This window comes from Homarus americanus, unplaced genomic scaffold (assembly GCF_018991925.1).
Source record: "Homarus americanus isolate GMGI-L3 unplaced genomic scaffold, GMGI_Hamer_2.0 scaffold52806, whole genome shotgun sequence".
Lineage (NCBI taxonomy): Eukaryota > Metazoa > Arthropoda > Malacostraca > Decapoda > Nephropidae > Homarus > Homarus americanus.
Window position 1 is genome coordinate 11428996 of NW_024720773.1, and position 27593 is coordinate 11456588.

General features: G+C 43.3%; 1 protein-coding gene across 2 annotated transcripts in view; it reads right to left on the bottom strand.

Annotated features, from left to right (window-relative positions):
* LOC121861091 (NAD kinase-like) overlaps positions 1-25818 on the bottom strand; it is a 127376-nt gene extending 101558 nt beyond the window's left edge. Inside the window, exons 1-2 of one of the 2 annotated variants that reach the window (XM_042358649.1) lie at positions 25775-25818; positions 22977-23377 (exon numbers count right to left, since the gene is read on the bottom strand). In XM_042358649.1, the coding sequence (XP_042214583.1) occupies positions 22977-23074 (98 nt within the window). In that variant the 5' untranslated portion in view covers positions 23075-23377; positions 25775-25818. Of the gene's footprint in view, positions 1-22976; positions 23378-25695; positions 25716-25774 lie in introns of those variants that run through there. The other variant, XM_042358650.1, reaches the window with a different exon arrangement.
* Between the last annotated feature and the right edge of the window lie 1775 nt (positions 25819-27593).

Below are 27593 nucleotides of genomic sequence, written 5' to 3' on the forward strand. Positions count from 1 at the left end.
GTGTGTAGCGAACCATGACCGTACGAGTTATGTGAGACGCGAACATCCTCAAAAGGACAAGAAATATTAGAAAACAGTTTTATCATCCGTGGAATCTTAGTGTTTGTTATTTAATACGATGTGTTAAGTAAATACCAACGTTGATGCTGCCAGTCCTCAAACATCGGGGTCTTACTCGTGGCATTATCATAATCAGCCATCATGTCATCATCAATCATCATCATTCATCATCAATCATTATCATCATCATCGATCATATGTTGTCTGTAGATGAACTTGGCGTCACTACCGTATACCTGTCATGTTGCCCAGCAGGTGAGTGGGACCCCCGACCATCACACAGGTATAAAAGGTGATGAGGTGTGAACGTCAACCAGCAACAGGACACAGGGAGATAACTAACACATAGAACAAGTACGGTAAACACTGAACTGAACACCTCATGAACACAAGAACACAAAAATAATATTTATGTTCTATCAATAACCTCCACCTGGCATTATACCTGTCCTATATCTCCTAATTACCTATATCAGCCTATAACACCTGTCCTCACCTATACCGCAATCACCTGTATAAGAACCCCAACACATCTATATTACGTAAAACAAATAAAAATAAAAATCTCGAAAAATATGAAAATTCTATCTTTTATTACTCTGACACGAAGAACGTAATTATGCTATAAAACAGAAGTTACACACGGTGGAATTATTTTATTTTATTTTTATTTATTTTAAATCAACACTGTAACCATCCAAGCACCTGGGGTAAATTAAAGACAGAAAAAACTCCTTCGTATTTTACAAACTATAAATATAACATAATTTTAACACCCCTCTCTCTCTCTCTCTTACGAAACTATACTACCATCATGAACACTATATAAAATAAATTTATTCATAAACAACATAAAGTCAATATTTGTACAGACACACGAACAACCAGTCTCCCTTATAGTCACAGCAAATCGACAGAACAAAATATTAATGGTAAGATAAGCAAGACATGAGGATAGTAAATTTCCCCTTAGGTAAAATCGCATTAAGAATAAGACGCCCCCAGCGGTATGGTTTATTTGGATGCTGACTCTCTCTTGTAGCTGTCTCGTTTATTACTGCTAGTACATATTGGCCCAGCTGGATGATGAGGAAGACAGAGGAGGAGGAGGAGGAGGAGGAGGAGGAGGAGGAGGAGGAGGGGAGGAGGAGGAGGAGGAGGAGGAGGAGGAGGAGGAAGATGACGAAAGAGGAGGAGGAAGAGGAAGAGGAAGAGGCAGGTGAAAAACGAAAAGGAGGAACACGAAGATGAAAGAAAGAAGAGAAGAAGAAGAAGAAGAAGAAGAAGGAAGAAGAAGAAGAAGAAGAAGAAGAAGAAGAAGAAGAAGAAGAAGAAGAAGAAGGAAGAAGAAGAAGAAGAAGGAGAAGAGACAGCTGCGGCGAGGGTGACCCAGGAACCGTCCACCTACACTCATCGCCAGTCAACAGCTTAAGCCACAGATATGCAAATTACCCGATGCTATGATCACTGAGAAACCCACATAAAGTATGGCTCTAAAGCTTCCTCTTCCCTCCACCATGACGCTCTGTCTCTCTCTCTCTTGATCCTCTTTCTTCACCTTCTGCGCCTTCTTCGTATATAACTTCCTTCCACTTTTCCCTCTTCATTCCTATGTTATTATTTCTTCTGTAGTTCATAGTGTTGTTGTATTTCCTATGGCTCTTCCTCGTGTCCTACCCCAGAACCACAGACGCGCCTTTAAACCCGTGGGCGCCACTACAACACCTGACCTACATGTGTCAGCCCTGAAAGGTAATACGTATGGCACCGCCTCCACCTGGCCCAGTGATCTGTGTGTGTGTGGTACTGTACAGATAACTTATGTCTGAAGTTGGATTATAAATAAGACTATTTCTCTACAGACAAACAATCAAACGGATGACGAACACAATAGCTTTATATCTCCCAACCAATTTTACGAAGTATAATAACACATATACAAATAACTTATATAAACATTGACTTATTCTTTGTTAAACATTTACCAGTAAAAGCTAAAACAACATAAAACATCCCTTCGTGTGACCAGTAACAATATTTACAACAGCTCCGCTAGTAATCGTTTCGCTATAAAAAAAACCATCAAGTACAATTCAACACTGACTCAGTAAATATATCCACCACCAACTAAACTATAAGACCCATTATTTACATCTGCTCAACACAATGATAACATAATAGTCGTAACTGTTCAACTATTATTCACCCACACTATGTTCCTCTTTCAACATGGATTAAGAACCTCGAGAAGAAATATTTCAATCATACATACATACATACATACATACATGCATACATACATACATACATGCATACAGAGAAGTCAACTAAACTCCACTACATCAAACCTAGACACAATCGATTAATGTTGTTGACAAGTTAGGGAGGGAAGGAAGTTTTTACGGACAGACAGACAGACACAGACAGACAGACACAGACAGATAGACAGATAGACAGACAGACAGAAAGAGACAGATAGACAGACAGACAGACAGACAGACAGACATCACCACTACCCTCCTGTAGACACAAAGGGCCATTAAAATCCCGACTACACCTTTCAACAGACATATATGGTTCAGGTGAAGTAGCGTCCGATGGTCTACATTATGTACACTGTAGAATGTATTAAGTGATGTGGAGCTGTGGTGGGTGGAGGGAGAGGAGGGAGTGGGTGGATGAAGTGGGGTGGATGAAGTGGGGTGGATGAAGTGGGGTGGATGAAGTGGGGTGGATGAAGTGGGGTGGATGAAGTGGGGTGGATGAAGTGGGGTGGATGAGGTGGGTGGATGAAGTGGGGTGGATGAAGTGGGGTGGATGAAGTGAGTGGATGAAGTGGGGTGGATGAAGTGGGTGGATGAAGTGGAGTGGATGAAGTGGGTGGATGGAGAGTAAACAAACACATCACTGGTCTGGGTCTCACACATCCGACACACAAATGGGATTTATTTTTATGGCAGCCACACAACTGCTTAAGATGTATCTCTGGTGGCCGACCTTTGACCCCCAACAACCAGGAGGGGGTGGTGGTAGTAGTAGTGGTGGTGGTATCATAACAACCACTCACCACAACTATAACCTCCACCTACTTACCCTCCACACACATCCATCCATCCACCCATATACAAATACACATCTATCCACATACATTCACTACCACCCACCCCCCCCACACACCCCATCCAACGTGAAACTCTGCCCTATAATCAGACGGGACTCAGCGTGTACCAAAAAGAAGAGAGGAATATTAATATACGGGTGTTACCTAAGGCACGCGTACCCTGCATGTTAGGTACTTCAGGCTAGACGTGTGCAGGGAACAACGCAGGGAACAACACAGGGAACAACACAGGGAACATATACAGGGAACAACGCAGGGAACATATACAGGAACAACACAGGAACATATACAGGGAACACCGGAGGAAACATATACAGGAACAACGCAGGGAACATATACAGGGAACAACACAGGGAACATATACAGAGAACATATACAGGGAGAAAGTTACAGTGGTCAGGACTAATAGCAAGAAGCCGGGTCAATATCTCTCCCTCCTGCGTTAACCCCCCCTTGAGTACGATGGTGTAATACCCTTGAGTACGATGGTGTAATACCCTTGAGTACGATGGTGTAATACCCTTGAGTACGATGGTGTAGCACCCTTGAGTACGATGGTGTAATACCCTTGAGTACGATGGTGTAATACCCTTGAGTACGATGGTGTAATACCCTTGAGTACGATGACGTAACCCCTTCAATTCTTACTCAAAGGGTTATGTCATCGTACTCAAAGGGTCAGGACTCAGGATGTTATGAGAACGAGGATCTTATGTAACAGTAAAATGGGTAGGAAGGAAGAAGAGTGAACGATGGAAGAGGAGGAGTGGGAAGAACAGTGAACGACACACACGGATGGAAGGGAGAGCTGGAAGACACATAAGGAAGGAAGGGAGGGAGTCAGGGAGAGAGGGAGTCAGGGAGAGAGGGAGTCAGGGAGAGAGACCAGAGTGTGGAGAACAAGTCTTTAGTTAACGGTGAGTAAATAAAGAAGAAATTAAAGATAAATAATAAAATACACAAACGAACCTAAAAATTATTATAACATTATGAAGATTTTTATGTTTTTAAAATAAATATTATTTGTTTTAGATAATTATAAACATTAATAATTTATAATACCACTAGAAGTTTAGGATCAGATAAAAATCAACAAACAATATATTTTTTTTACCTTAATATTACCCGTAAGTATATCTACATCACTACCATCACACACATGCATAATAAACTACTAACTCAACTAGCGTACAGTGTTGATAAAATCCGTATCGAATCTTACGAGAAATTATGATAAAAGTAAACAATTTAGATGAGACTATGAAGGGTTTGGGTAAGGAAAAGATGCATTGAAGTTTCTAAGTCAGGAGGAATGTGATATATGACGTAAGTATTTGTGGTGTTAATGTATAGGAGAATATTGTGTCGTATAGTGGTGATGGTGGGAGGAGGTGGTGATGGGGTGGTAGTGGTGATACTGGTGGTGGTAGGGGTTATGGTGATGGGGGTGGTGGGGGGTAGTGGTGATGGTGGTAGTGGTGGTGATGGTGGGTAGTGGTGGTGATGGGGTGGTAGTGGTGATAATGGTGGTGGTAGGGGTTATGGTGATGGGGTGGTGGGGGGTAGTGGTGATGGTAGGAGGTGGTGATGGGGTGGTAGTGGTGGTGATGGGGTGGTAGTGGTGATAATGGTGGTGGTAGGGGTTATGGTGATGGGGGTGGTGGGGGGTAGTGGTGATGGTGGTGGTGGGGTAGTGGTGGTAAGGGAAAATATATGATGATTGAGCAATGTAAGTAAAGTGAGTGAGTGAGTGAGATTGCATTATGCTAATTAACAACCAGAGCCACCAGCACTAACCTAACCCAACTGCTGACACACACACACACGCACACACACACATACATACACACACACTAAATTGCCCTTCCTCCCACACAGCACACATATTAAATCACCCTCCCCCCACATTAAATCACCCCTCCCCCCACACAACCACTATGATCACTCTCTCCACCACATTAAAATCTCCACTAGGTCTCCAAACACCACAGGGAACCTAACCCATCCCTTTAACTCACAGGCAAACACGACCCTTCAAACACCACTAAATAGGGTCGATATTACCCCTCAATATGAATGTTGTGGTTGAGTATATGTGGCGTCTCGGTAGCGTCGCAGTTCATCAGGTTCCTTGGGCCTTAAAGACGGCGGAAGATCATCACTACTCATTGGAACCTGTCCGGCCCGTTCCTCCTCCTGCTTGACACTCCTTGACTATCATTTATGAACCTGTCCGGCCAGTTCCTCCTCCTGCTTGACACTCCTTGACTATTATCATTTATCCAATCATATCCTTGGTTAATGCGGTGTTTTGGTCACGTGGTATGTAGATGGAGGCGTGGGAGGGCATGGGAGGACGTGGAAGGTGGGCATAGAGGGCGTGGTGGGGGGGTAATTAGTGTGTGTTGTGGATGAAAGTCGCTAGAGGGACCACGATCAAGGAAGGGGTCAAGGTTACGCACGTTGCTGTACACCTTAACCTGTTAATTAGGTAAGACTGAGCTCCTGTGTGTGTGTGTGTGTGTGTGTCTTAATGTTTGAGTGTCTCAGTGAATGGAAGAGGAAGAGAGAGGAAGATAAAGGTGGAAGAGGAAGAGGGTGAAAGTGGAGGAAGGAGGATGAGGAGGAGGAGGAGGAGGAGAGGTCATTTGTATAAGGTCAAACAAACAAGCATTACAGTAATATCATATTCTGAAAGGTTCATTGTTTTCAGATCACGAGATTCATGTATCCTTAGATGGTGTGGGTGTGTGGAGTGGGTGGTGCTGGGTGGGGTGTGTGGAGTGGGTGGTGCTGGGTGGGGTGTGTGGGGTGGGTGATGCTGGGTGTGGGTGGTGTTGGGTGTAGAGGATGAGGGTGGTATTGGATGTAGTGGATGGGGATGGAAGTAGGTAGGTGATGAGTGGGTGATAGGTTAGGAAAGAAAGTTTTAATAATAACTTTCACTGTGGATGTTCCTCTAGAATTACCTAAATATTACCTTTCCGGACCTAAGACACACACACACACACATTACCCCTCTCTTTCCTAGCTGCCCAGACATATCACTTTTTACTACAAGTCGAGTACCCGCCCTTCCCCTAGGCTGGGTACTGGCTCCCCTTCTATACCCACTCTCCTCCACCTACAACACCATCACTCACCACCACACTCACCCAACACCCATCATACACCTACGCACCAAACTTTCCCTCACCCAGAAGAACTAAGATTGCTTTCCCGGTCAATAGTAGCACAAAGGAGCTTCTCACACACTGGCCTGACTCAAACACTGGCCTGACTCAAACACTGGCCTGACTCACACTCTGGCCTGACTCACACGTGTTCCTCCTGGCCACCTCCTGACGTTTGAGAGCTATGGCAGCAGCCTTCCCAGTCGGATCACTTGAAGATTTGACACCCCGGCTTGTTTCACTACTCTCCTGTCTGCCTCACCACCGGGCTTTCCCTGGGTGGTACCGGACGGCTTCTGGGATGGTGGGGGCGGCTACTGGGATGGTGGGGGCGGCTTCTGGGATAGCGATGACGGCTTCTGGGATAGCGGGGGCGGCTACTGGGGTGGAAAAGCAGCTTCTGGGATAGTGGGGACGGCTTCTGGGGTAGCGGTGGCGGCTTCTAGATAGTGGTGGCGGCTACTGGAGTTGGCGGAGCTAGAATAGGTGTTGCACGATGACCCAATTGCATGAAGGCACCAAACCAACTCCAGGTCAGCAACACCAGTACTGCTCTTCGAGTGGGCGAGCGGCCGGATGTGATGAACGTGGAAAGTGTGTAGGTGGCTGCTGCTGATGTGTGTGTGTGGTGGGGGGGCGGAAATGAGGTGGGCTTTGGTAGGGGTAAGGTTGATGTGGTGGGCTGAAATGAGTGGGAGGAGGAGGTAGGGGTGGGGTGAGGGACAGTTTAGGGTAGGAGGAGGGGTTGATGACATGAATTGTTGCACAGGTATAAGGTTAGGGTGCGGCGAGGTGGGTAGTGGGGGTGGTTGTGGTGGTAGTGGGGGTGGTTGTGGTGGTAGTGGGGGTGGTTGTGGTGGTAGTGGGGGTGGTTGTGGTGGTAGTGGGGGTGGTTGTGGTGGTAGTGATGGTTGAGGAGGTCACATCTGTAGTGCCTCAAATAACATACCAATACTACCTTTAAATACTGTCAAAGTTAAAACCAGAAACACATCCGCTCACTCAATCCAAACAGCTGCTTCCTGTCCAGGTATGCTGTTAAACGTGTAATTGTTGCAACACCTGAGTTACCTGAGTTAAAAGCACACACAAGGTATTCATTACAGATCATAACACGTAGAGACAGTTGCTTTTCAGGTACCAACGTCACAGACAGGGACTAGCGACAGACAGTGTGAAAAAGAAAACTGTAGTTGAATATTCTTTTACATTCCTCTCGTGCTAAATGGAAAGTAGGCGAGAAAATGGTATGATTTCTAGCCGAGGAAACTGGAGGCTTTAAACTTGTAGCAAAAAAAGTTGGTAAAAGGAACGCAAAAAGTCGGTCTCTCTCTCTCTCTCCTTCCCGTCAGACAAGACCATTTATACCTTAACATGGAGAGTATCTGGTACACCGCCACCAACCACACCCAACCATGAACCACACCCCCGGGGTACACCATCATTATCAACCACTCCCTGGGCATATCACCATCAACCATGAACCACACCCTGGACACATCACACACCCACGAACCACACCTTGGACACATCACCAACCATAGGACTCTCAAAAAACTTCCTCCTCTTTCTTCCTCTTCTTTCTTTCTTCTTCTTCCTCCTTTGACCAACCTGACAGCTACTTGTCGAAGCTGCAGATATCCGGGATATGTAACCAGTGAAGGGGAAAGATATGTGTTTTTGAGGCGTACTACAGGGCAAGCATCCATTGAGGTTTATAGCTGATTGCAATAATAGACAACACAGGTACCTATACAACATACATAATACAGTACAGGTAAACAATACACAGAGGACAGCACAGGTAAACAGTACACCTAGACAGCACAGGTAAACAGTACAGGTATAAAGACAATGGTAAACAACAGGACGATTCGAACAAGGATAAACACAGCCAAAACATCATATAATTATTTCCTTGAGAATGTCACTAACTGAGGGTTACTCCCCTTCCTGCTACAGCCAAAGTCCTGACACAATAACTGAGGGAAAAGTTTTTGATTTATGAACGTGTCCCGGAGATTATATTGTGATCTATTCATATAAGGTTGGCTATTTGTTCAAGCTATCGTGGTTACAACTCCTGAAAGCACAAGTGAATGGACGGACGCACCTTGGATGAACAGATATATACGGAGAAATGAATGAACGAACGCATGAACAGACGCACGAATGGACAGATAGACGGAAAGGTTAAACTAGAGTAATAATATACATCACTGAGTATATAAATCGGTGATGTATCTTAATTTCTCAATGTTGATGACTCGTGTAAGTTAGACTGAGCGCCGAATAATCTTCGTTGTCTGAGTGATACTTTGAAATACCACAACCATCAGATGACGCTGCACTAAATATATGTGATCAATTCTTACCTCTGGAAGTGATAATTAATAGACTTTTAATCGAATATCTCTCTCATCTGTCTTTATCTCTCTTTTTCTCTCTCTCTTCTCTCTATGTTCCTTAACCAAGAGAGAGAGAGAGAGAGAGACAGAAGAGAGAGAGAGAGAGAGAGAGAGAGAGAGAGAGAGAGAGAGAGAGAGAGAGAGAGAGAGAGAGAGAGAGAGAGAGAGAGAGAGCATGTGTGACCCACCATCGCTGCCACTTTCCATCAGTACTGGTCATCTTGGCAGACCACAGCCACACCCTCCACTACCAACCCTCCTTTTGTAACATCTCCCAAGTGCTGGTGTTCTCCCCCTCTCTCCTCCACCTCCCCCCCGTTATCGTTCTACACATGAAGGAACCTTAAGTAACTATTCCTACACACATGAAGGACAGAGAAGTACTCCTACACACATGGAGATCAGTCATATATATAGGAAGAGCCAATCCCCCCTTGTTCTGTTTACCTAGGGGCTTTTTCCCTTCTTCAGAGTATTTTAGTTATTGTATATGAGTATTTCCCTTAGTGTATACATAAAGGGGTGCCTCTGTTATACAATACACACTATATACGCCTCACAGAACAGCAGGTGTTACATAGGTGTGTCGTTATATACATGAATGATACACACGTACGAGAGGTAAGGAAGAGCCTCTCAGTGTTACGCCACATTGTCAACAAGATAGTTTGAGAGACGTGACTGCCGGAATTCACAGACGACAACTTAAGAAATTCCATCCCATGACTCACGATTTACAACATAATGGCTGAATTTTCCGATAATAAAAAAGATAATGTATATACGGTAAAGGCAGGAGAGAATTACAGGCTGTCAACAATGATAACACAAAAAAAATATCGTGATGGTGTGAATCTTTTCTGTTACCGTGAAGACCAAACAGGTTCCCCATGTGGTTGATTCTTGGGCTGATAAACTTATGTTGGTGCTAAGTGACTCTTGTCGCCCGTACACAGCTGGTTCTTAAGTATATGACCTCTAGCTTACTAACTCACTCTCAGAGAAATACACTCTTACACAACCTGTCTCTCTGTTTGTCTATATATTTTCTTTCTCTTTCTTTCACTCGAAGTATTGCCAATTATATCCATCTATGAGGAACTTAAATATTTAAAGTCTCTCACGGCAATACGAGGAGGTTGGTCCCGCATCTGAGTGGAAAGTTTAGTTGGAGCTGCAGGGACTCACCCAACCATGAAACAGATTACGCAGAATTAGCCACGGGAACGACATTACGAGACCCTGTGCATGCAAGTGTTGTGTACCCCTCCTCTCCCCTTCCCTACCCCTACCACCAACACCCCATACCCCTTACAGTCACTAAATAGAAATCTTGTTACTTTTCTACCCCAGAGATCAGCTTACTTCACCCTCAATAGAAAGTCTGACCCGTTATTCTTCGTCAATATTCCATGTGGAGACGGACGTGCTGACAGACTCCCCCACTCAGTATCATAATCTAGAAATATTGACATAATTCACTTAACGATCTACTATGCAACTCTGATTTAGTAACGTAAAAAAAATAAATCATGTTTCCTTGTGTTTTTTGATGATGATGATGATAGAACTGGTTGTTAATTTGAGAACTAAACACACACACACACCTCGTCATGGTGCATATAACACGTATTTACAGAAGATGAATCACCTACCATGACTTCAACCTGTATAAAACACTCACCATCTGTCACTGGGAACACAGAATCCTTTTTTGGCAACGACTAAAAAAAATATATATTCATAAACCACTCAAAAGCGATTAGATCAACTTCATTAATTCCTGAACACTACCAGAACCTCTTATTAAACAAACATAAACGCACCAACAGAAGCTCCTTGTGATACAAATAGACTATCAGGAGAGACAGACACACGGACATTTATACTTGTTGTCCCTTGGTGTGATAAGAACAACAACAGCTACTGCACTGAGGTTGAAAGTCACTATCAGAATAGACAGACAGATAGACAGAGACAGACAGAGAGACAGACAGATATCAAAACAAACATCAAAACAGACGGATATTTATAGCCGTTGTCCTTTGGTTAGATAAGAACAGCTGCTTGAGGGAGGTTGAAGGTTACTTACTCACCACTAGAGGACGAACATCAAAACATCCGCTAAACCATCCTGGAGGGCGGGAAAAACTAGACTGATCTAACCAGTGGTGGGACATGTGAGGTGGAATGTGACACTGATCTTATATGGAACTTCTTGCCACACACACTCACACACTGGGTCATTCAGGTGACAACAAGAACAACTATACTGAACACTGCCTGACTCATGGACCAGCCCACCCTCCCCCTCGTGTGTGTGTGTGTGTGTGTGTGTGTGTGCCCGACTGCCACCACCTCTGAGCGTGAGGGTACAGATTTTAGTGCCCCATACAGGTAAAAAACTAATATGGGAATAAACCTAGAAACATCCACCCCAAGACCATGATTGTATACCTGGTGGGTGAGATGACTAGTAATGCAGGAGGGAGAGAAAGGGTGATAAAGGGAGGGAGGGGGAATGGGGAGTGATAGGGAGGGAGAGAGGAGGTAGGAGAGGGAAAGTATAAGGTGGGGGAGCAATGTGTGGTAGTGAGGGAGGAATGGAGGGAGATAAAGGGAAGAAGATGAGATGGAGGAGAGAGTTGGGGAAGGAGGGAGTGAGGTATGGAGGTGTGAACCAGGGAGCGAGGCGGTAGAGGGAAGTGGTGAGGGAGAGAGGGAGGGAAGACATAAAGTAGAGGGAGGTAATGAGTTAGTAAAGGCAAGATGAAGGAAGGGAGGAAGAGGAAAGGCAAAGAGAAGGAGGGAGGAAGAGGTGAGGCAAAAGAGAGGGAGGGAGCGAGTGAAGGCGAGATAGATGGACGGAGGGAGGGAGGGAGGGAGGGAGGGAGGGATGGAGAGAGGGAGGGAGTATATCAGCCCCAGGGAGCCGCGTCACCAGACCGGCTGTGCCACCACCCTCACTCCGCTTTCTCCCCAAACCTCAAATTTCTGGCGAAATCTCATGCATGATTCCGTTTTGGAAATACTTATGCATTTGGGGTTATTGCGCATAACTAAGAGAGAGAGAGAGAGAGAGCTAATGTTTCCGCACCAGCAAAAACTCACCTAACTGGTCTACGTCCAGCAATCATTACCTGGAGGAGGACCCAACACCCACCCGCTGATAAATGGAACGTTCGCCTTTCAACTTCCTGACTGGGTGGGCTATGTGGGTGTAGGAGGTGACTGGGTGATGACTGGGTGAGTTATGTGGGTGTAGGAGGTGGCTGGATGATGACTGGGTGAGTTATGTGGGTGTAGGAGGTGGCTGGATGATGACTGGGTGAGTTATGTGGGTGTAGGAGGTGGCTGGATGATGACTGGGTGAGTTATGTGGGTGTAGGAGGTGACTGGATGATGACTGGGTGAGTTATGTGGGTGTAGGAAGTGACTGGGTGATGACTGGGTGAGTTATTTGAGTGTAGAAAGTAACTGTGATGACTGGATAATCTATGTGGGATATCAAGACAGTCTATAGTAAGTGTGTGTGTGGTGACTGAATGTGTGTGGTGACTGTATGTGCGTGGTGATTCTCTAAACATGGTAGACGTGGGATTTAACTGGGTTTGACTGGGACAGACTGGGTGACTGGCACTAACACCAGTACATTAAGACACGTGATCACAGTAAACCAGTACTTAGTCACGCCTCGCTGACACTCCTGACGACCAACACCAGTAGCTGAGGTTTCTATCACACAACTGTCAGGATCTGCCGCTGTGTAGACAAGTCACCATACGGATGATTGATAGTGTCCCGCACCGCCAGAGTACCGGGAAACATCTTACAATATGAGACCCTTTCTATTTTTATTTGGTGTACATAACTACTTTACATATTTCTTTCTGTATATCAATTCGTAAGGTGTGTGTGTGTGCGTGTATGTGTGTGTGCGCAACAGGTGGCCACAAGAGAGAGTGTGTAGTGCCCGAAAAGGCGGGGGAGAGGGGCGGCCATATCCGGTCAGTGTTAGGAGTACCGGTGTGTATTCCTGAGCCTGAAGGAGGGGGGAGGGGAGGAGGAGGGGGAAGAGGGGGAGGAGGGGAGGGGGAGGAGGGGTAAGAGATAGGTGATCCCCCAGAACCTCCACTATGAACAACATGGTAGTACTGAAGGCAGCACGCGCCACTAATGACCCCTGTTCTCAAGACACTGTTAAGACCATGTACCCCTAGGCCACCGCGAACGATTTACACACACACACACACACACACACACACAACAACAACAAACAATTCCTGGACAATTTTTTTCTTTCCAACTTTTGTTATTTCCACTTTCTTCCCAGTTAATTTTCTTGTCTATTGTTCCAGTGACCTTTAACCCACAGTTTCCATCTTGGCTTCCCACTGGTCGTCCCTCACCCCCCCCCCGCCGTGACCTGCCGTGACCTGCCTGGGACGTAATGGTAATATAACTGTTCCACCATGTTACTACAACGCATTGTCTACCACCGCCATTCCCCCACACTGACCTCAATACCAACGTCAAGATATACAGTGAAATTTACTTTAAAATTCAATTCGGTAAAAAAAACCCACACAAAAAACACCCACAGGAAATAAATGTAAGCTCAGGGTATAATAATGATTTGTGGAGGAGATTATAGAGTTCGTGGATTATATTTTAGACATGGTTAAAGCAGGTCATCAGGTGGTCGGATTATATAAGTTTCTATAATAAGTGATGATGTAATTAAGTGATTTTCTTTACATAAATCAAGAGAGAGAGAGAGAGAGAGAGAGAGAGAGAGAGAGAGAGAGAGAGAGAGAGAGAGAGAGAGAGAGAGAGAGAGAGAGAGAGAGAGAGAGAGAGATTATCAGTACACCTCGACGTCAACACTGCAGTAGAAATACCACACCAAAAAACCTTCACCCCATCATCTTCACTCAACACGAACATAACTGATAAATGATACATAATTATTCGCCTCGCTGGTATGGAAAATTATCAGGTCTAAGTGACTGTTATCGCGTGTTATCCATTACCAGAGCGAGGATTCCTGTTATCGTGTCCAGCTAGGGCCCTCAGATAGCAACACTAGCTATGGTAATATCTGAGTTACACTTTTGCTATATATGTGTGTGTGAGTACCAACTGTAGATAGCATTAGGGTTTGAAAATTCCCCTGCGGTCATGGATAGGGAGGTGCGTGAGGCGGAAGAGCGGTAAGGAAGGTATGATAGTGTGTTTTTCTGAGGTAAACCCAAGCCATCAAACTCTGCCTCCACACACACACACACACACACACAGTCTGAGAATATGTCTGTCACACCACCACCACCACACACAGACGCGGTATATAGGGGTGTCATCATCAGCTTTCCTCTACCACCACCTCCTCCATCACCACCACCACCACCACCACCACCATCACCACCACCACCACCACCACCATCACCACCACCACCATGGTCGACTAACCCAGCCAGCAGCGGCTTACATCCACACTTCTCCCTCCCTCCCTCCCCCTCTACCTGTCTGTGTGTCAGCACCACCTAATACACGGGCAGAGAGAGAGAGAGAGAGAGAGGCTGGATGTGATATATACAACAACATGGGCAGTTATCATGTATTATCAGACGTTATGTGTGGTAGATGATAACAGTATCCGGCGGTGGTGACGTCTCAAGGTTCCATCAACGACTGTAGCTAGTGATCAGGACGCCTCACTCCTCTTCTCACCGGCCTGCCCACGTAACACAACACAACACACCGTCTAAAGGTCTCTCTCTCTCTCTCTCTCTCTCTCTCCTTCACTTTGGGGAGTTTTTCAAAAATATATTCCATATAGGAGAGTTAAATCTGTGGAATGATTATATCTGAATTGTGGTAACCTCCTTTCCCCTCCCTCTCCTCCCCCCCTCTCTCTCTCTTCCCCCTCTCTCTCTCCTCCTCCCTCTCTCTCTCCCCTCCCTCTCTCTCTCCCCCCTCTCTCTCTCGTCCCTCCCTCTCTCTCTTCCCCCCTCTCTCTCCTCCTCCTCTCTCTCTTCCCACCTCTCTCTCTCCTCCCTTCCCTCTCTCTCTTTTTCCCTCTCTCTCCTCCCTCCCTCTCTCTCTTCCCCACCCTTCTCTCTCTCTCCTCCCTCTCTCTCTTCCCTCCCTCTCTCTCTTCCCTCACTCTCTCTCTCTCCACGTCTCTCTGAAGAAAAAAAATCCTCGAGGAAAAAGAGACTAACATCAGTCCACCAAAAGACGTGATTACAACCGAAAAAAAAACATAAAAAGACCCATTATATTTTTTTTCTAAGACACAAAAATAAAACCTGTCCCTAAAAAAGATATTAGCAATGAAGAAAACAAAAAATAACGACACACAGACAAACTACAAAAACAATGGAAGAATAAAAGTTTAAAAATAAATAACAAGAAATATATTGTCATTAAACAACCGTGTAAATAATGTTATAATGTTCGATCACATCTTCTAACCTTTCTCAACTCCTCTGTATAATTATATGACACTTAACAACAGGTTCTTGGCAATATACCTCTTGACAATTATACTCATCAGGTAAAGTCGAAGATACACTAACATGCACTATACCCCGGGTCATTCATTTACCTGAGGGCCATACCTGTTCTTTATTAGTAATATCTGTATATACTTGTACTGTTAACTTTATATAATTTTCCTGAACGTCATCACAGCATTGTCAGTAGGTAGTGGTGGTGGTGGTGGTGGTGGTGGTGGTGGTGGTGGTGGTGGTGGTGGTGGTGTTCTTCCTCCTTCTAAGACTAGTCCAGGTGTGTGACTCGTGGGAGGAGGGAGGAAGGAGGAGGTTGGAAGTGGTAGGTGGTGGTGGACAGGTAGAACAACTAAATAATTATTACCTGGTGGTGATGAGGTGGTGGGAGGAGACATAGTTTGTGACCAGGGAGAGAGAGAGAGAGAGAGAGAGGTCTGGGAGGTTAAGTAAGACGTGGCAGGCGTGAAGCGGGGTCGTGGGCGTGGGCAGGGTGAAGTAAGAATGACCAAGAGTGCATTGGACGTGGCGTGGCAGGGTTCGTGGTGGGCGTGACGTGGCAGGGGTCGTGGTGGGCGTGGCGTGGCAGGGGTCGTGGTGGGCGTGGCGTGGCAGGGGTCGTGGTGGGCGTGGTAGGGATCGAGAGTGTAGGCAGGGCGTGGGTGGCGCGGCACCTAGCCAAGATCAGACCTGATTGGGAGTATCATAATCAGGTCGGCGTGAACTACTTATTGAGAAATATTTATGAGTTCTCCACACACACACACACACACACACGTCTGTCATTACCTGAACCTCATGTGGCCTCCAGTCCAGCAGTTCTACGTCCAGATTGTTAAAGATTCATGCGTTAATTTCTGTCTGGTTAGGTTAGTTAAGTTTAGGCTAGATTAGATTAGACTGTAATAACCAGGGATATCTAAAATTCTTCCTATGATTCAATAATTTTTTCCCATGAATCCGAAATCACAGGAACCGGATACAAGACTTTACCAATGATAAACTTGACGTTACTTCAGATAGCAACAGTGATGTGAGCAAGGCGTCGACCACTGCTCGTAAAATGGAGATCCACTGCTATCCTGAAGGAGGGGGAGGAAGGGGAATACCTAGTCATCCTCACCTGGGCTGTGATTACGTGTGATTTCGGTTCCTGGCGGTAGAGTCGTAAAGGAGATCCGGCAGTGGACAATAAAAATCAGGACTGGACGGCGTGGGAGACGATGACACCACACACACACACACACACACACACACACACACACACACACACACACACACACACACACACACACACACACACACTTCCTCAACACTAAAGCAATATACTTGATATCATAGTTCCCGGAAATAAAGCCACAGAGATAATAATACACTTTAAGCCAACCTCACACACTAAAAAAACTGACCTTTTCGAAACACTCAGCGAACAATAACACGCATGAACATAATATTTATATAAAAGGTTTGGAGTAAATGGATATTAAGAAATACTGACGGATATTAACGAACAAAAGAACGTGAGGTTATTATTTCCAAGGCCCAACACACCATCATCTACCTGACCTTCTCGAAAGACAATTACTGAAGCCTTTACAGTACTTAACCTAACCTAACCTTCTCGTTATGGGTCCTCATCACTCCCTCTTGTAACTCTCCTCACCTCAAACCTCAGGTCTCTCTTACCACATTTGATAAGGTTCAGCGAGACGTAAACTCACTGGAATCTCACCGATGCTGTTTAGAGTTGAGTCGAAAACATAATGTGAATCTTATTATCGATGGAATGTAAGTATTAATTCTACACTCAGCTCTTCCACACACCCCCCCCCTTCCAAAAAAAAAAAAAACTTGCCTCTCTTACAGCTTGGAAAGACATAAATACAGACATACTCACACATACACTTAAACACACACACACACACACATTAGTCTCACTACACTACCACATTTATCTTGGCCGTCGACAAACTACACATAGAAAGGCGTGTGTCAGTACATCAACACACACATTTGTCTTAGGGTTGACACACACACACACACACACACACACACACACACACACACACACACACACACCGGCTCCTACTACCACCTGACATCCCCTGTCCGAGAATTGCTGTTCGACACCACAACCGCATCCAGCCCATACGTGCACGAACTGATCGCTATAAGAACAGCCCAGTCCCAACCATTGTAAAAATTATCAATAACATGTAATAAATCAGTGTATTCACTCCCGGTAAACACTGCTCCTTACACTGTCACTATGTTGAAATGAACTGTAGTTTGAGCTGATCCCCATCTAAGTTATTATATGTCTTATTTGTGTCACTTATGTTACTTGTATATTATTTGTAATTCGTAACCCATTCCCCAAATATGTAACTGTAAATTTTCAGCCTTCTGGCTGCCAAGCTCTTTCAATAAACCGTTATTATTATTATTATTATTACACACACACACACTTGCAAGAACACATACACGCTGACTCCCCCTCAAACACAATAAATTTCCCCCATCCCATCATCCACACACACACACACACACACACACACACACACACACACTACAAGATCGCATGAGTGCCTCGCCATCACTGACTTCAAATTACGGAGACAAATGTTTGGTTTTGTTTTAGTGATGAGTAATTGTCAGTTGTTGGTGGTGGTGGTGAAGGAGGGAGAGAGGGAGGGGTGGTGAGGGAGGGAGAGAGGGAGGGGAGAGTGGTGGAGGGAGGGAAGTAGGAGAGGAGGGAGGGGACCTTAATCACGGAACCTGAGGAACTATTACCACAGACGCTCATTAAAACAAACAATAGAGAATTACCGGAGATGCTGGCTATCTTTCTCTCTCTCTCTCTCCCTCTCTTTGTGTGTGTGTGTTCAGGATCCCGTCACAAGCACTCATACATAGACTCACTAGGTTGTAACACTTACCAAGCCTAAAGGAGATGAGACACTTAACAGACAGGTGCACTTCAGGTTGGCCAGGTATGTGTGAGTGGTGGTCCCTTGAGCCAGGGTTAAGGTGGTTCAACAGGTTCGATTCCTGTGGCACAAGGTGAGGGTTGCCTACTGATATATTCCACCACCCAAACCTGGAACTGATCAGGTTACTGGTGGTTGATGCCGTGTCAGTTTTATATCAAGATCAGCCCAGTGTCAGCACCCATATCAGGAATCAGCAGTGTCAGCACCACCACTGTTTGAGACTGGAAACGTACCCTAACTGTTGTGTATCTTCTGGTCGACTCTGTGCTCACGATACTAATACATGACGTGTGTTATATAACCTCCTTAACACAGGAACAACTCACACACACTACTGAGAGAGTCACACCTCGTAATTTTGCTATTTAATAAAGTTTTGATGACAGGGAGAGGAACTAGGAGGGACAGGTAGAGGAACTAGGAGGGACAGGTAGAGGAACTAGGAGGGACAGGTAGAGGAACTTGGAGGGTTGCTAGAGCGAGAACAGGTCAGGTTCCGGCTCGCTAAACATTCATGACTCATCCAGCGAGGGTTCTCATGTCTGCCAAGCCACAACTACTGACACATGAAACTCTTGATTTATATTTCTGGGGAACTTAAAGCCGCTACTCTACAGTCAACACGTTCTAAACTAAGCCTATCGTTAGTATATTCTTTTATACAGCGTAACATGCCTCCTCCTCCTCCCTTTTCATTCCCCGTCAGCCACAACAAGTATACCACCAGCTGTGTGTGTGTGTGTGTTGTTGCTGCTCAGCTGGACACAGTGTTACCAAGTCACTTTGTCGAGTATAGTGACTGGCAACACTGTCTCTCTCTTTCTCTGTCCCCCCCACCTCCTCCTCCTCCTCCTTCCCCCCACCTGCTACCAAATTTCTCTTCTCCACCACTTCTTCCCCACTAATCATACACTGATCCATACAGAACTAGAACAGTATATGCCAGTGTTTTAGGGAGAGCCAACACAGTCATAAAGATTCGTACACTATTGCTCCACATATCTGGGAATAAATGAACGAATTAAACGAATTATATCAAGCCGTATAACGAACCTGGTCAAAAATGGTGTAGAAATTGCCCTGAAGATCCTTGGTACCTTGATGTAATTTTTTTGAGCCGCAGTTAGGAGGAAAATATAATGAACAAATATTTCGGAATCAAGAGTCAACCTGGCGCCCTTGACCTATAGAGACCAGGCCAGGTATACGACTGTCAGGTCTTATTGTACCCTGCCTACCTGCCTGCCTGACACACACACTTACTTTATATCTGCCCTCTCTTGTCAGGTTAAAAGACTCATTCATATACACTGACTATCTAAAAAGGTGTTCTAGATCTCTCTCTGTCATGGTGTTAGAGAGATCCAGCGCAATATAACTCAATCGTCTTCCTAAATCACCATACGGTATGTCTGATCAAGTATACTGTGATCTGACTAAGGTTATACTGTATGAGGTGGGAACAACACTGACATGGGGGAAATACAGTATACACGTATTTAGATGTATGTTGGTAGGAGCTACACTACATCATCTCACTGCATCTCTCTACATGACTTCAGGTAGATGTTCCTATACACCTGTACGTCTAAGTTTACACCTGTATGCCAAAGGTGTATTACTTTAGACTAAACTTGGTTACGGTGAGAGAAAAGCAGATCATGTGATTGAGTTGCTTAAATAAAATAAAATATAGAAATAAATAGATAAATAATAAATAGGTGAAAACAGAACATGTCATAAAAATCTGTCACGGCTTCATCCTGGAGAAACTGTCAATATTTACCTATGAACAACGAGAACAGAACCTCTCATCTGTTGATCAATCACAATCAAGTCTCCTCAAACTACTTACGAATCAAAATCGAGGCTCATCAAACTTGGCGACGAATGAAAATCGAGCATCACCTACTGACCAATCACCAAATCTCACCTGGAAAGAAAGAAAACCATCCATTAGACTTTTTTTTTTACCATCACAAAACAATGAGGTTAATGCTGTTGACTGTCCGTGCGTGTCGTATTCTCCAGCAGCATGACCCTCACCACCATCAATTGTGTCCGGAAGTTGGTGCTGGTGATGGAGAAATTGACCACGAGCTGTCAGCGAGTAATGAATAATCGTAGCTTTAGTTGTCCAGAAAGTGTTCATTTATCTATCAATAAGTCATGAATCTGCCTACAAGTGGTTTCTGTCGCTAAATCCCCCTTATGTGTGTGTGGAGGGTAGGATCCCACGGCCCCGAGTGTTATGTAAGGCTTGATCCTCTTAGTTCCCCCTCCTCCCCTTTATTACTCGACGGTGAGGGTGAAATAGGATCCCTTTACCTCGGCTGAAGTGTTTCGTTAATGACCACAAGAGCGGCCATGTTTGTTTTGAGGAAGGTCTCGTCGGCTCCTAACACAGAAATGACTTTTTAGCAAGATAATAACAGGAGATGACTAGTGTTTAAAGTCAGGTTAGGTTAGGTTAGGTCAGGTTAGGTTAGGTTAGGTTAGGTTAGATTTCATTTAACTAACTCTAAATTATATAATGCAGCAGGATCTGGTAATTACGGACGCACCGACTGTAAACAAGTGAATTTAAGCAGTTAAATACAAGATTACAATATTATACTCGATAGAATAATTTACTCAAGTTGCCTGGTTAAGGGGCGCAACCGTTGTCGGGTATAACATTACGTAATATTTTAGGTTAGGTAGATTAAGGTGTCAATATTTTTTTTCTTACCTTATACGGGAGGTAAGCAACAAACCAGCAGTCTGCCAGTTGTAATTGGTGGACCCGTTCGCCAAGGCCCGGGAATATTTACTAAAATGAAACAACTTAACCAAAAATAATATAACTAACTTGTAAAATCATCTTGTATAAAAGAGAGGATCTTGTCAAACAGCATTACCGAAGTTACTTAAAGAATCCGGTCATGGAGCCGAGAATTGTCCTTGAATTTACTCAGGAAATGGTAAATACACCGTGTGCCCTCGGTAAATGACAAGCTATTACTGAAACATGTCTATTCAGTGGTTCGTTCCAGTAAAATTGTGACATAATTTAGTGTTGGTTTTCGTCATATCGCAAAAAGAAATCGAAGTTGTTTAATAGTTGTGACAGGGTTTAACTCGTAGATACATTGAAGTAACCAATGTTCAGCTAACAATATCCCTAAACGGATAATTCAGCGGCCCCTATCGATATGCATTAATTTACAAGTATGTTACAGGGATTCAGCGTAACTTTAGAGAATTAATCTAATCCGTAAAACTGTTTAGGAATCTCATGGGTAGTTGTTGCCTCAGTTAGTTAACATCGCCTAACCAAAACAATACAGTATCCTTCAAATTTTTCGTGAATAAGTTAAATTTCTGGTTACAGATTACGTGAAATACCTCTTAGACAGATTCCCTTTAACATATATAAACCTTAGTTACCTTAACATTCTGCAGTCAGTGACACTATGGACACCACTTTGAATATCACTGTTGTCTTCTCAGTGCATGATTTGATGATTGACACTTGCAGCATTTATATATCGATAAGCTATTAGACTCACACACCAAATAGCTATGATACACTATGCGCCACCACTGTTTCTACTAGCACTAGCAAACACTAATATCGAAAAACACTGTCGAGTTGTCTTATTGTACTCAAAACAAATACTGATTATACTGTACTATATAAGAATGAAACGCGTCGTCTGGTGTGACAGTTGTTTACCAAAGACGACATACAGAGGGTAGTAAAGAGCCCCTCCTCCTCCTCGACGAGTAATTTAAGTTTTATTCGATACTCGCTAAATGGCTTAGCCGAGGTTTATCGTTGGAACATTATTGACACCCGTGGAATAAACTTAAACTTGCCTTTCTTTCAATATATTCCATGATTATTTACCTTGAGACGCTATTGACTGTCTGGTGTACGATGATTGCCTATTGTTACAATATTGAAATACATATTTTTCTTTCACAAATAAAGACGTTTGCTTCAAGATTACACTTCATCATCGGAAATAATACGTTTATTGCCAAAGATAAATGTGTTTTGTGCTTTGAAATATATGTTTTATTACCGGAAACAATGTGAAATACATAAACAGAATACCCTCCGTCGTATAAGGATATATTTGACGGATATCACATTGACTTCTAGCCATTATTGTTTCTGACTATAAATGTAAGGCTGTTACAAAAAGTACACAAAAATATTTAGGATAATGGAGTAAAACGCTGTAATAGAATACTGTAGAGGTAGAGCAGCAGTAAATGATATAAGAAAATGTGGTATTTTGAAGTATGTTGGACAAATCTGAATCAGCTCCCACTTTGTTATAATACATACATAGTTTATCACACGAGGACAGGAGAACCAACTAACTTCACACCTTCGTCTATTTTATTTTTACCCAGTCAGCAAGACATTCCTCGTAAGATACGTAAACTGTGTACCAAACCGTTCACTTGACTTAGGTAATCTATCAACGAAAACTATATAAGATTAGGTCCTACAGTGGAAAATGTTTGAAGATCAGACTACATTATTCCTCGTTTGAATAATAATACATAATAATATGAACATACTTTTATAAGTTTAAATTAAGTTTTCTATATCACTGGGTAGGAAAACAGTAATGCCTATGTCAACAGTAAGTAAACACAGATCTTAAGTGATGTGTTTACATAAGCAATTCAACACAAAGATATTCACTTACCTGAATCCCTGGAGTTTATTTTTTAGTTTGGCCATGGGCATCCTGGGCCCAGTCATCTTGGCCAGGGCCTGGGCCAATTGCATTTCATCCTCGTTCATAGTGACGAGGTTTTGCGTCGATGATAAAGATGCTGCGTCTTTTGGAGCTTCCCAATAATGTTTTTATGTTCTTTGTACTGTATTGTTCTTATCAGTCTAGTGTTACTTTCACTACTTCAAATCTGCGCCTTCAACGCCTGGCCCCGCGGATCACGACACTCGTCACTAGATCTTTGTCTTCACCCTGTTCCCTCGTCATTTACTTCTACAGTACTCCACTCACGTGATCTATTCACTCTGACATTTCCAGCAAGATAGTACAACGCTGTCACTCCTACACAACGTTATCTCCAGATCGATGAGCTGTGAATGTTGAAGATGAGGGAGGAAGAATGAACAAGACGTGTTAGTACAGTCTCGGTGTCTGAAGGATCACGGTCACCAGTACGGGGTGGTAACTCCTCTTTTAATGATGAGGAAAAAACCCCTGACCAGTGGACCAGATGTTTCCTCACAGGGATAAAGTGTTCCAACAAGCCTGAGAGAGATCCATTAGGTGTGAGTAAAGAAGCTGGAGAATCAGGAGATACAGACCGCGATCAATGAGTATCACTTTAGCTGACTGATATAGTAAGAGAGAGAGAGGCGGACGTAACAGAAGAGCCAAAGGGGGATTCTCGGTACTCATACAATAACTGACAGAAGAACAAACAGCAGTAGAATTACGAATAACAGGATGCTAGAATCAAGAAGAATAAAATAACTAGAGAAGTTGAAGCAATCTATCCAACAATCATTATGGCGGGGTTGTTACTTTCAGCTATTACCAAGAATAAGAAGGTGTGTGTGTGTGTGTGTGTGTGTGTGTGTGTGTGTGTGATAGAAAGAAACAGTTATTCTGCATGTGTACTTATGTAGTTTGGGGAATATCCAGAATTCAATCAATTTATCTCCTAAAAAGAAAAGGTGTCTGGAGTAGATCAAGTTAACACGCAGCTAAAGTGTGTGAACTAGGGAGTGTGTTGGTCATTAAAGCCCTTATTTATTGCGTATAGGTAAACTTCAATACAGTTACTAGAGGATTCGATCTTCTAAAATGCAAACAACACCAATTGATTCATTAATGCATGAAAAAATCTTATACAAAGTTAAAGGTACTGAGCTAGGGGAGAGAAGTGTAACTGCTTGGGGAAAAACTAAATTTCTTGAATAACAGGAAAGAATGAGTCAAATGCCGAGTAAGTGTGTATCTCCCGACCACCACGGGATACGACAAAAAACACACTTTATTTATTCTTTGTGTCCAGTTATATGTGATCTATCCAACAGTGATGAATATGTTTATCTATTAATGATAAAAAATTGAATAAAGTTAAATTAATCGAATATGAACATCAACAGGTATATATATATATATATATATATATATATATATATATATATATATATATATATATATATATATATATATATATATATATATATATATATATATATATATATATATGTATATATATATATAGCGAGACAAGTGAGAATAAACATAAGAACATAAGAATGGAAGAAACTGCAGCGGGCCTATTGGCCCATACTGGGCAGCCCCGTTTACACCCAACCCCTATTGCTCATATAAGCAACCAACCTATGTTTGAAGCAATTCAGCGTATTCGAGTTAATGATGATATTTGGTAACTTGTTCCATTCATCCACTACTCTGTTATCAAACCAGTGTTTACCTATTTCGCGCCTAAATCTAAATTTGTCTAATTTAAAACCATTGTTACGAGTTCGCTCCTGGTTGGATAGTTTGAGTACCTTTGTAACGTCCGCTAAAGTTATACTCATTGATCGCGGTCTGTATCTCCTGATAAGAACATAACGAGCTAGCTGAGTGACCACAACAAACACTATAGTCACGAGGTTAATGTGGCATTCATACTCGAGAAAAATGTTCCCAAACTTTTTATATTATACACAACACTCATGACACGCTGTCTAACCCTATACGAGCAAATATTGAATGCAACAATTACGAAGAAAGCACTCACGAATGCAACACATACGAATGCAACTCACGAATGCAACACCTACGAATGATAGATTCGTTATAGAAAGATAATTTGAAGATAGTTTTTAATCGTCCTATGGATTATGATAAATGAAAAATATTAGAGAAGTTCCAAGAAAAGGAGAAATGAATTGATACTGAAAGACTGAACAACAATCGCGCCAAATTCCACCGCTTCTTCTGTAAGTGTGTCAAGGGAATGGTAATTAAGAAGCTCAACACCTTACCTTCAAAACAACATTCGCTGACATATGAATAATCCCATGCGAGTATTCAGTATCTTTAATGTAAAGGATTTATCGATTTATTTATGCCATCATCAATTATGTCTCCATTTTAAAGACAACGAAAAAGTAAAACGAGTGAAGCCACGGAGAATCAGATTAACTGGGCTTTACAACACTGTTTATAGCCAAATTATTAGCCCGTATTAAATTATCTCACCGTCATCACATTCCTAGTAGCTATGTCTAGTTCATTGTTGTAAGTGTGGTGAGTTTGTGGTGCCAAGGGGCCTGCCAGAACTACCAAGCTATAAGATAGATTCCGAGTCACTACTACAAATTATATTAACTTGAATTAGTGTATGGCGCCAGGACAGTAATATTCTCACCCTGTATTTCCTTAAAGAATTTAACGGGTGCTCTAGTTGAGGCGGGTCAGTTAGTGAACCCTGGGAGCAAGACACTCACACACACTCACACACACACTCTGCGTGGGGAAGACACCGCGCGTGCGTACTCTCTATCGCCCCGACACACACTGCCGCTGCTTGACTCTCTCTTCTGTCTCTTGTCTTGGTCCCGCCCCCTGACCCACACGCCCCACCCTCTGACCCACTAGCTCCACCCATTACTATCCAACTGGCTCCACCCTTTTTCAATTAGGCTTAGCAGCTTGTCTCAGTCTGGCGTAAGTTACATTGCAATATTTGCCAATTGAACGTTGTGAAATGCATTCACACAGACCGAATGTGAAAAGGACCTGGGTGTGTATGTTGACAATTGAACTGAAGTTCTCGAGCCATTGTGAGAAGGTGAATCAAGCAACGAAACTATTAGGTCTTATAGGAAGTGAGATGTTTCCTCGTCTGGTCCCCGAGATATGCTCGAGACTGTCAGTTGATTGAAACTGCCTAAAGGAGAGCCACCAGACTGGTGCTTACACTACGGCACCTCGGTTACCCAGAGAGATTAGAACGCCTACAACTGCCTAACTTATACTATAGGCGTTCAAGGGTGACTTAATTGAAGTTTACAAACATCTCACAGGACACTACTAAGTCGAGTGTCCATATCTAGAGCTGGCGGACGCCTGCCCCAATATAGGTCACAGATCAAGGTTGAAAAAGCCACAAGTTCAGAAAATTGACCAGAATGAGAGGCGTCGGTCCACACCTGCTGTCCACAAATATTAAGAACAGGTAACCAGTCTACTACAGTCAGACCCGAGGAAACTTGCGAAGGTTTCAGATGGGGATGAAATAATTCGGGCGTCTAGACAATAGTGCTTGAATTGTCGTAAACTTTAACTTTGGTCACATAAATAAAACCTTATCAGTAACATGTACACCAAGGGAGCGAGTGAGGAAAAAGTATGCTAAGAGTTGAAAAGCTTTTCTTAGTCGGGTTCGATAGTTTACAGCTTCATATGGATTCGAGTATAAGTCTCTGAGCTACTCCACAGTTTACACTACAGGGAAGCAACAAGAGAATGAACGGTGGGTGGCGGTGGTGTTTGTACTGGCCTGAGTCCTCGACCCTGAGCCCTGGCTGTGCTAAGAAGTATAAACAGAAAGACAAACCGCTGTAACGTCATAAATTTTAGTTCCGTCCCGTTCAATGACGTCACGCTATTGACCCACGTCATCTCGTGAGTTGGGGAGTCACAGACGGTGACGGGTAGCCAGGGATAACAAAACGAATGCCTCATGACATGATGCCATGGACATGGACGAAGCAACTAAATTTTTGAGCTTATTAGCAACGCAAAGAGTTTCCTTTTACCAGACATGGCAAGGTGAATGTCTGAGGGTACTCTGGACAACTGAATATTGCCTTACAATGGATACTTAAGTCTTAAGAAAATAGAACAAGTTTCTTTCCAAAGATACTCTACTGAAGATAGGAAAGTTCCCGCTAAAATATATATGAAATGTGTGTACGGTATAGTTGCCAGATACCTCAATAATAGAGTCATCTATTGGCTGCGTCCAAAAGCTATTCGTGACGTCATAGATGTTGATATGACGTCATGAGTGATGTTTTTCACGTATTCCTTTTATTTTAGACATATCAATCTTCATTTATGTATGCACGTATGTATACATGCATACTCCATTGCCTCAAGATCTTAGATGAGTTCAGAAATTAAAAGACAAAATCTTTTCTCTTGCACAATTATCGTACTATTACTGCAAGTGATGAATCACCTGCCATGCCGTTAAATAAATTTGGGGAATAAATTACCTTGTTTTCAGTAGAATTCTTGGCTATTAAAAGGCATTCTTAT